This window comes from Dunckerocampus dactyliophorus, chromosome 1 (genome assembly GCF_027744805.1).
Source record: "Dunckerocampus dactyliophorus isolate RoL2022-P2 chromosome 1, RoL_Ddac_1.1, whole genome shotgun sequence".
NCBI classification, from domain to species: domain Eukaryota; kingdom Metazoa; phylum Chordata; class Actinopteri; order Syngnathiformes; family Syngnathidae; genus Dunckerocampus; species Dunckerocampus dactyliophorus.
In genome coordinates, this window is record NC_072819.1 from 9,561,915 (window position 1) to 9,572,961 (window position 11,047).

Genomic DNA, 11,047 nt, shown 5'->3' on the forward strand with positions numbered 1-11,047 from the left:
CCCCCCCAAATCCATCAATTTTTCTGTATGGACAACCCTGGCTTACATGATCAATATCTTATATACGAGTCATGGCTTTGAGACCATTATTGATTTCATTCCAAGAGTATAAAGGTGTCTTGGGAAGGCGAGTTGCGTCATGCAGGGTGCCAGCATGGGCCCTCCAAAGCTCACTCAATCCTCCAAATCTGAAAAATGCATTGAGATTGTTGAGGTGCCGCAAGGAGTCAATTGTGGCATTTTCGCTGCAACTTTTCAAGTTTGTGGTTGTCGTCATGAATCAGTCTGGCCCTCCAGGTTGAGGACGGCTCCACAATTTATACCATCAAAGAGCTGTACCAATAATGCTGTTTTTTGATTGAGTTATTCAGTCAACAGTATGGTAGTGTGGTTGTAGTTTGCTTTATTTAGCTGTGTGTGTGTGTGTGTGTGTGTGTGTGTGTGTTTCGAGGGTTGTGGCATATGCTGCCATTTTTGCAAAAAGAAAAGACTTTGAAGTGAGTTTTTGCAACTGACTGCTCTTGTTTCTTCCCCCTCTGCAGGTTAGCAGAAATGGAGAACCGTAATGGCTGTTATCTGAATGACAGTATCTCACCCAATGAGAGCATGTGAGGAACGCTTTTTGTTTGCTTTCTTTATTTCTGCCACTGCTCACCCCATTGCCTGGCTGCTCTTCCTTCCTTATCCCCATTGGTCGGTTCGATAAGATGTTCCGCCTGTGTCTCAAATCACGCACTTCCGTACTTACGTCTTAAGTCTTTGGAGTGCTTGAGTGCATTCACACTGAACGCAGTGCACTGTCAGTACCTAGATGTTGCACTTAGCAGCGGACTAAACTTTGCCTCATTTGAAGCAGGGGCGAAACAAATTGGTAACATTTTTAATGATTACACAATGGAGAAGTGGGGAAAATTATTTTGTGCATATTTAAACACGTTTTACTTTTTTTGTCTAAATGAACCATTTTCAAGCATAAAAATGGCTAAATTAAGTACACTAGGTCCCCAACTAATGAACACAATTGGTTCCAGACGACCGTTCTTATGTCAAATCGTTCTTAAGTAGGGGAAAAGGTAATATTACCAGTGATATAGGTAATACATGTACATGTATACATATACAGTATATGTGTATGTATGTAAATATGAGTTTGGATGCAGTAGTAATATTAAACCAGGATAATTAATGAAAAAAACAATAATAAAAATGATATAATAATACGTAATGATAAATGTTATTTACCTTTGAAGAGGAGTGGTCGAGGATACGTCGTTATGGTGGAGGAGGAGGAGGAGATATTGGAAAAAAAGGACAAACTGTCATCCTCGTTAGACTCTTCTAAAAGAGGTAGTGTTCTGTGGGTGGTGTAGAATTAAGCAGGCCTATTAAATCTTCATAAACTTTAATCACACGCTCTGTCTGGGTTGTATCATCCAGCTAAAACCCAGCTTTCCTAGCTTTACCGGAAGCTTTCTCTGCCCAGCATCTGTTGGTCTCATTAGCGCTAAGGCTGCCTCTTGGTCCCATTAGCAGTGTCACAGTGCCCTCTACTGGTCAAGCATGTACAGTAGCAGTATACATACTGATTCCTAAGCACTACAAGGCAAAATAAAATAAAATATAAACCAGTCGGCTTGTGTTGGTATCGGCGAGTGTTCGCTAGACGGGTGTTCGTAATTTGGGGACCTAGTGTAAATACAAATTTAAGGCATTCAAAGAAGTGTTGATATGTAGTATTCTACACTGGCCACTAGGTGTCAGTAATATTACTGTAACGTTCGTTCAGACACACAAGCACCAGACTTGATCAATGAAAGAACAGGCTTTTATTGCTTTGCAAGTTTGAATTATTTCACAACAGACACAATAATCCATAATAAAAATCTGTCATAAAAACACGGGCTCCTGTAAGCCAGGCCAAGCTGTCCGCCTTTCTCTTAGCTCCCCATGGGAACACATGTTTAGCAACACACACAATGTTTATGTCTTAAATGGCTTATTTACTCTTATTATGTCTGCTATATTGGGTAATAGGAGTGTAAAGGTGACTATAGGTTTGTTATTTAATCTCTAAAGGGCTCTAATAATGTTAAAAAAAAACATATTTAGAAGGCCGTAAACAGGTTTTCTATGCTCTAATGAAAAATATTCCATTTATAAGTAAGGAGTCTTACTATATGGAAATTAACTTGTCCCGGTCATGTCTGGAACCAATTAACCACAATAAATGAGGGATTAGTGTACACTGTCAAATTTTGCCAATTCTGGAACTATGTACACAGTGTATTTATTGAAGTGTACAGTGGCTCCCCACACATTCACAGTTCAGCATTCATGGCGCAGCAAATTTTTGTTTAAATGGGGTTTTTTTCTATAAAAATGGACAGAAAACACATTTCATTCACCCTAAGTCGGTAATAATTTCTAAATATGTGATAGTACAGGTAAAATGTACAGCATATACCACTGTTAAAAAAAAAAAAAAACACGCAATTTTTACATGTTGATGTCTTTATGCTTCACTGAATGTTTTTTTCATCAAGTGTTGGGATTTCACACTTTTTTTTCAGTGGTCCTTGAAAGCACCATAGTTGCTATGCGATGCAAAAAGGAAACATATACAGTATAACCTAAACACTGTGTTCATGGATCATCTTACATTATCATTCACTAGTGGTACTGGGGCAAGCTGTGTGTTTAAATAAAATAAATATTCTTTTTTTTTTAATTGACATTTTATGGGCATCTCATTTACTTATGGATTTACACCATTCAGGCCAGGATCTACTGTACGGACGGAAGTATTGCATTTGAGACACAGCCTGTTTATGTTTGTGCATGCCCCTTAATGCATGTGCATGTTAGAATGATATCACTGTTGTTGTTTACATTTTATAGGGCATGTGCAAGAAATGACCCTCGTGTGACCTTATGTAATTTGTGATTTGCTTTATATCAGCATTGTTTCTTCTTCTTTTTTTTTTTTTACATTTTTTTTATTGCAGACATTTTTCTAGTGTGACTCTTGAAGTACTTTGTACCTAAGTTGTCTCTCATGTACATTACTCTTCTCCATTTCCGTTCCTATGACTTATAAAGCAACAATTTATCCCCAAAACTGGAAAAAAAATGGGAAGATCTCTTGCCCTGAATATTTATTTGTGATGTATATTTGTCACATGTAAAGATACAAATATGCAGTAGGCTCTACAGAACTTCTAATAGATATTGAGTTGTGTTCTTATTGTTTTGCTGACGTCCTCTCTGCTGCTTCTTTCAGGCGCTTTTTTGACTCATTTATGCATTTTTGCTGTGCGCGTATGTTTGCAGTGATGACGAGCACATGTTGATCCAACACTACTGCCAGTCTCTGAACCAAGGCTCTCCCCTTAGCCAGCCCCGCAGCCCGGCCCAGATCCTCATCTCCATGGAAACGGAGGAGAAGGGAGAGCTGGAGCGTGTCCTCAACGACTTGGAGCAGGAAAACAGGTTAGCGCAAGTCGTCTTTGGTCCCAGCGCTGGAGAAAGTTTGGTGATTAATCAGATCACCTCATTCCCATCTCGTCTTTGCCGCAGGAAGCTTCAAGCCGAGTACGACCGTCTGAAGAAGGCGCATGACAGGAAGGGCCTGTCCCCTCTGCCGTCGCCTCCGGAGATGCTGCCAGTGTCGCCACAGCGCGCGCGGGATGCAGAGCTCATCGCCGAGGCCAAGCTGCTGCGGCAGCACAAAGGACGCCTGGAGGCCCGGATGCAGATTCTTGAGGACCACAACAAACAGCTGGAGTCCCAACTGCACCGGCTCAGGCAACTCTTGGAGCAGGTGGGCACACATTGGTTTCTTTTTGTTGTTTTTCTACTAGGGGTGTAGCGCCTCTGATATTTACTGTACTTTCCAGACTACACGTCACAGTTTTTTACATAGCTGTTTATTTTTTAAATTTAACTAATGTTAACACCTAGTGGCTGCAATAATTCATTGAGTTGAGCAGTTAAGCACAGAAATCAAACTTTCTAATACGCTTCTGCCTTGGAGACTGTGTACCTGTAAGTAATGTACAACTATAACGATATGATACCTGTGTGGATTTAGAAATGTGCTATTTTAGGCAGCAGTGTTGTTTAATTAGGACACCTAATTATGTCTAGCTTGGAGATTGTAGCTACTGCATCAGGCACTGACTAACTAAATACAGCCATCCCTCGCTCCATTGCAGTTCGAACATCACTCCCTCACGCTATCGCGGTTTTTCAAAAAATAATTAATTAATAAATTGTCGCTGTTTCGTGGTTGACTATGGCCTATTATTACAAAAAAATGCATATTTAACCTTTTTAAGTATTCTTGGCCTAATTTAAGCATTTTCAAGCATAAAAATGTTTTAAATGAACTAAAATACAAATACAATTTAAGGCAGGGGTCAGGAACCTTTTTGTCTAAGAGATCTTTTCGCCATCTTCTTCGTCAGAAGGGTTTGCTCTGCAGAATTAGCTAGCTGACTATTTGATTAAAGGAGGGAAGTTTCTTGACCTCTCAATGACCCGGATGGGCTACCGCTTTGTCCAGTAAAAATCAAGTTTTGGTGTCTGACCTGTAAAATATTGGACAACTGGCTTTGGTTTTTGGCCACCCATATTGCGGCACAAATTGGATAGATGGATTAAAATGCACAAGAAATGTTTTACTTTAAAATGTCAGCAAAATTATATATATATATATATATATATATATATATATATATATTTATTTATTTATTTTTTAAGCGTGTTAAGAAACGTCTGAGAGCCAGATTCAGTCATCAAAAGAGCCACATCTGGCTCACGAGCCGTAGGTTCCCTACCCCTGGTTTAAGGCAATACAAGACGTTTATGAACTGTAGTCTACACTGGCCACTCAGTGTCACTAGTAACACGCAACGGACTTGATCGCCAATGTCAGGCTTTTATTGTTTTATAATTATCTTACAATAGGCACCGTGATAACTTAATAATAACAATAATAATAATAATAATAGGCATCATTATAATAATAACAAGGGCTACTGTTGTGGCTGTACTCCAGCTAAGAGTAAACTCTGAATCCCTGATGTCACTTCCTGTCCACGCGTCCGGAAGACATTTATTGGAACGTACACAAACACGAGTCTAATTTGTTTTAAATGGCTTATTTTCTTTGATTATATCTAACATATTGGGTAATATGAGTGTAAAGGTGACTATAGGGGTGTTATTTTATGTCTCGAGGGCTGTAATAATGGTAAAAATTTTATTTAGAAAGTTATAAAAGGGTTTCCTATGCTATAACTACCACAGTGTTCCATTTATTAGTATTGAATCCTACTTTAAGGAAATAAATTTATCGTGGTCGAGTCTGGAATCAATTAACCACGATACACGAGGTACTACTGTACACACGTATGATTTTCATTCTGTTTTCATTCATTTGTGAATACATAAATTTTGATACGTTTCTAAACACACTTAAAAAAAAAACCTTCTTTCTGGCTTCATCTTCTTCCCTTGGGAATTTCATGTTGTTAGGAGTGGCGCCATGACACCCCTTGTCAAGGGAAAATTTTCTCCTGGCTCCAAAATAGACAAGAGACAAGTTCTTGAGAATAATGAGAGGTACAATTTAATTAAAAACTTGCATGCAAGGAGACAAATCAATACAACCTGAACGAACGGCTTCTAGAGAAAATGTCTAACGTCTACAGGGAAGATGTTGCTATATTTGCATATGCAAGGGAAGGGGTAATCAAAAATGAAAGCTATGGTAAAAAGCCCAAACGTCCAAGGCTGTTGATTCTGAGTGTGTGAAGGACATATTCTGGAAACAAGAGGCCTTGAGCTTTGAGCAGATAATCATAGAAGGTCTGTGTGACATTAATATGTATCAGAGCAGAAGTACATTTTGTATGTAAATTAGTGCATAATTAAAACTAATATGAGAAAAATCTAATGGAATAATGGACACAAAATATTTTATAAATGCAATGACAAACCATATTTTCCTGACACTCCTAAAAAAAATAAATAAATAACTCCATCATAAATACTGCTAAATGCCACTTATAGTCCAGTGCAACTGTTATGTTTGACTTGTACTCAGGAGTGACTGTGACTGAAAATACGGTACAAGCTGTGTGCCTTGTTTTTTTTCTTCCTTCGTTAGACGGATTCCAAGGTGAACGGCACTGCTCTGTCCTCCCCCTCCACCTCGTCTCAGCGCTCAGACACCTCCCTTCCTCATCTGCGCGTGGCTGCCAGCCAGACTACTGACACAATGGGTGAGATGACACATACACACATGCTTGAATCCTTTGATTTTCCATCCAGCTCGCTTCAAACGCTGGGGTTTATAAATAGATATGTCCGATTTCACAGCGTATACAGATTTTTGCGTGGTTTACGGGCATGCAGTGTTTCATAGCATCTTTTTGTATGTACAGTGCTACTACAGCAGTGACGTGCTGTAAGGGTCCCGACTGGTGAGGCACTCCTTTGGAGTCAGATTTGCACATATGGGTACAGCAAATTGCTTCCTGCCTCACCTTGTGACTACCCTTTGCAGTTTATTATCTGGTCAGCAAGTCCCAAGACTCACGCTTGCATTAAAGACACAAATTGGAGTCATTGTGTACAGTCGTCTCTCGCTACATCACGCTTCGAACATCGCTCTCTCAGTCTTGTCATGGTTTTTAAAAAAATATTCATGAATGATTGCTGTTTCGTGGTTGACTACGGCCTATTATTAGTAAAAAAAATATGCATATTTAAGCAAGTTGTATATCTTTTTTGCCCAAATTAAGCATTTTCAAGCATAAAAATGGCTAAATGAACAAATACAAAGTATAAGCCATTAAGACCAACATTCAACTTGTGAATGTAGTACAGTGGTACCTCGGTTAACGTCCGCCTCGGTTAGTGCGTTTTTCATTGCATTGTGGGCCGCAGGCATCATTTTAGGACGTTTGTATCAGAGTTGTAGAGAGATACACGATGAAACAAACACATGGACTGCACAAAAGAGAAAGGTGATGGACCGTACTGACACAAGGGTGCAAGACCTCCGAATTTTACGGCTTAATGAGAAGACGGTGGTCATTTCAAAGGTAGGTAAACGTGATGGTGAAGTTCAGTCATCTGCTGCGTGGACACACACACACACACACACACATACATGCATACACAGTGTCCCGTGCAACAGTCTATCAACCCAATGGCGCATCGAGGGTGCCTTTCTCACTTTAAATCTATAACACTCATTTCTGCTTCCAACAACAAAACATAAGCATTCCAACTTACTGTAGCATGTTCACAGCATCCACAGTCAAACATAGCACACGTCACCGGACATAAGGCATCCTCGCGGGCGCACTTGCGCGACGTCACTGCCGCCAGGGGTTGTTTTGTTTTTCCGTTTTTTATATTAAATGGCAAGGTACGTGTTTATTGGTTCTAGAATGTTGATATTTAGTTTGGTATATTTGTTACATTTTTGTGGTTTCAGCAGAGTATTGTGTTTGTGTTATTTGGTTAATTGATGGTTTTGTGATGTTAAATGTTCAGTTTCAAGTTGTCATTTTTTAAAATTCTTTTTACATCATTTTCTATATGTAAAACTATAATTATTGTCTATAAAATGGGTTTTGTGTTCAAATTTTTGGGTGTCTGGAATGGATGAATTGGATTTATACAATTTTCTATGGGAAAATTTGCTTTGGCTAGAGTCCGTTTTGGTTTGAGTCGGACCTTCTGGAACGGATTAATGACGTTAACCAAGGCACCACTGTATTCCGCATTTGCAACCTATTGTGGCAGTGGTAGGTACTTACAGTTGCTTTAATCTGTCTCCTTGCTGTGCCAGGTGACGACGAGCTGTCCACGCCCTCCCAGGATGCATCTGGGCTGGAGGAAGTGATGGAACAGCTCAACCACTCCTTCCCTCATAGCCAAGGTTTGAAGAACATTCTGTCCTGCTTCGTAGTGCTTTCCCTTCAAACTCTTGCTTTTGTTTCCTCCCTTTCTTTGACTGACACTTCCTCATCTTCTTTCCTTACTTTTCCCTGTGAGCCAGGAGGGCGAAGGGGACACCAATGACAGGTCAGTGACTCCCTCAACTGTCTTTTTTTTGCCTCTTAAAAATAAATCATCAACAAACTGAAGTCATTTTTTAAAATACTACTTGAAATCAAAGCTGTGTGATGTTGCATATGCTACATTGTTCATGCTAAATGTATTCCTTATTTGAAAAGAAGTCAGCTTGAGCCTCTTTTTGTGTAGCACAAATGTACTTTGAATTTTGCGGCTTCACTATGACGATTTGTCCAAAAAATCAAAATTATTAATTCATGCTGTTTTGTTATTGAATACAGCCTATTATTAGTGAAACAAATGTGCATATTTGAGCAAATTTTACATATCTGTTGCCCGAATTGAGCATTTTCAAGCATAAAAATGGCAAAATCAACTAAAGCACAAATATAAGGCATTCAGAAGACCCGTTCAAAGACACGATGATATGTAGTATTCTACACTGGTCACTAGGTGTCATTAATGTTACATTGATGAGATAATAGCCACCACAGGAATAACTGTACAAAAGAGGAAGTGAAAAAGAATAACAAGAAACTCTCGCATTGCTAACATGTGTGTCTATATTATGTCTTATTTTGTGTTATGTCTACTATATTGGGTAATAGGTGTGTAAGGTGACTATACGGGTGTTATTTCATGTCTCGACTGCTCTGATGATGTTAAAAAGTGTATTTAAAAAGTCGTAAACAGGTTTTCTATCCTCTTAACTATGAAAATATTCCATTTATAAATAAAGAATTCACGTATTTCTCTTATTACGGTCGGGCCTAGAACGAATTAACCGAGATAAACAAGGGATTTCTGTATATTCGTTGAAAAAGTGAGTGGCTTATTATCATTTATTTTAGCACATATTAACATTTAGCTGTATTTTTCAAGCTTGTTTTATATGAATTTGATGAAAAAATACAATTGTAATAGTTGGCACACTATTCAGTGTTTCCCACAGGACTGCCATTGATTTGTGGCGGTAGCAGTTTTTTTGATGGCATCATCGTATAATCTGCATCATTGGCCATATAGGCCAGTGTCCACACGAATACGGATATTTTAAATATGCATATTTTCCCATGCGTTTTGGCCGCTCGTTCACTCGCAAAGGTAGATTTTGTTTGTTAGAGTATCTCCATTTTTTTTTTGTTCCAACAGGTTTGTTTGCCAACCTCTGTCCCTCCTCGGGTCCCAGCATCGGGAGTTTGTTCCACATGGCAGACGATCTGGGCCGCGCCATGGAGTCTCTGGTCAGCGTCATGACGGACGAGCCGAGCGGGAACCAGGCACCGTCCTTCTGATACACCCCTCCATCCCTACTGCATGCTTTTCTAGTCAAAAGAGCTGGATTGGAAGACAAACAGAATTTAAAAATGTCTATTTTTGTCAGTGTGGTTCCGGCAAAAGATGTGTTCAAATACAAAAAAAAAAGATTCTGTAGATTTGGGTAGTTTCTTAAACCGTCCTGAGGTTTTTAAACTTCTATGCAATTGTATAAAAAGATTTTTGGGATGTGGGGGCAACAAAAAAAAAGATATGTGTTTAGCGTGCATCATTTTGTAACCAGCAAAAATGACATTTGTATCCAAAAAAAAAGAGAATGATTGTAATAATACATTTATTATAATGTCTTTATATAACAGCGTACGATACTGTTAAGGTAATGCAGGCATCCTGGAACTTTACAGTACGTTGTGTGCGTGTGTGTGTGTGGGGCACGTGTGTTAGTGGGCCCTCTCCATCATCCGTATGTTACTCCATGATTAATAATACGTCTCCATTAACTACGTTTTCATCTCAGGACGTGTCGGTGCAAAATGTGTGAGCGTTTCCAACATGTATGTTGGAAGTGAATTGATTACAAACAAAGCGCCTTCCCCCCTCACTCACGGCGCAGCCAAGAATAACACAACACGTACCAAATGTAGAACACACACTGTAACTGCCCCCCACGGACTATGCGGGTTTCGAAATAAGTGCTTAAATACTAATATAGATGCCAAACATTACTGGTGCATACTCATAACCCGCAGAGCATGCTGGGTAACTTCCTGTTTGGGAAGTGTGCGCTTTGGCTCTCCAGCGTAACTTGGGGGTTATATATGAGTATAAAATAATATTGTTTTGTATATATATTAGCGTGTGAGCGTCTGTTTTGATACTCGCATAGTCCGTTCAGTTGGTTTAGTTGATTTAGTTCTTACACTGGCACATGTTAGGTACATGTTGCACACTGGGATTTTATTGAATATCATTTAGTCTGTTTTAACTACTGGAAAAAAAAAATGTAATTAAGGCTGCTGCTGAAAAACGACTGAAATTTACAGGCAAATTATTTGATGCTTCAAACCCGACTTGACATTCAAATCAAGGGCCACGTTGTTTTTCGGCTGTCGGAATCCTATTGACGCATGGGATGTCCAAAGGGTGGCCCAGTGGCCACTTTTGGCATGCAGCTTGTTTTATATTGGCCCTCATCTATAATGCACAAAATGTATCAGTTTGGACACCCCTGTTTGAACAGATCCCCAAATTGGAATCTTGTCTTTTGTGTATCAATTTTTGACAAAGTTTGTGTTGTTTTCAAGTGTAGTTTTGACGTGTGGGGTTAGTTCTATGCTAGCATGTGTATCTAAATGAAATCCATATGTCACCAATGAAAGAAGGCTGATACACGCACACACAAACACACTCACTTTTGTGCAGTTTTGGTCGTCATATTCTCGCTGCATTCATGACCTGCCATCATTTTTGCTTTCTGACACTGTATTAGTTTGTCATTTCTAACGTTACTGTGTGTCATCCTCGCACCCTTCGTCGCAGACAACACATTAACATGCCACAGCAGATCAAACTCCACCAAATATATGCCTTACTACTGTATTATAAAAATGCTTTACTGTACATCAATAAAGCACGCAGTTATGTTGACTTTGTCTGTTTATTTCATAATCATGAG

General features: G+C 39.2%; 1 protein-coding gene across 12 annotated transcripts in view; it reads left to right on the top strand.

The window, feature by feature from the left end:
* The window catches only part of dmd (dystrophin), a 235,406-nt gene extending 224,387 nt beyond the window's left edge, over nucleotides 1–11,019 (top strand). For 8 of the 12 annotated variants that reach the window (XM_054772691.1, XM_054772698.1, XM_054772696.1 and 5 more), the window contains 6 exons: nucleotides 543–608; nucleotides 3,331–3,489; nucleotides 3,577–3,820; nucleotides 6,173–6,287; nucleotides 7,868–7,957; nucleotides 9,247–11,019. In XM_054772691.1, the coding sequence (XP_054628666.1) occupies nucleotides 543–608; nucleotides 3,331–3,489; nucleotides 3,577–3,820; nucleotides 6,173–6,287; nucleotides 7,868–7,957; nucleotides 9,247–9,389 (817 nt within the window). In that variant the 3' untranslated portion in view covers nucleotides 9,390–11,019. Of the gene's footprint in view, nucleotides 1–542; nucleotides 609–3,330; nucleotides 3,490–3,576; nucleotides 3,821–6,172; nucleotides 6,288–7,867; nucleotides 7,958–8,077; nucleotides 8,104–9,246 lie in introns of all 12 variants that reach the window. The other 4 variants (XM_054772719.1, XM_054772736.1, XM_054772742.1 and 1 more) reach the window with 3 other exon arrangements.
* The last annotated feature ends 28 nt before the right edge of the window (nucleotides 11,020–11,047 follow it).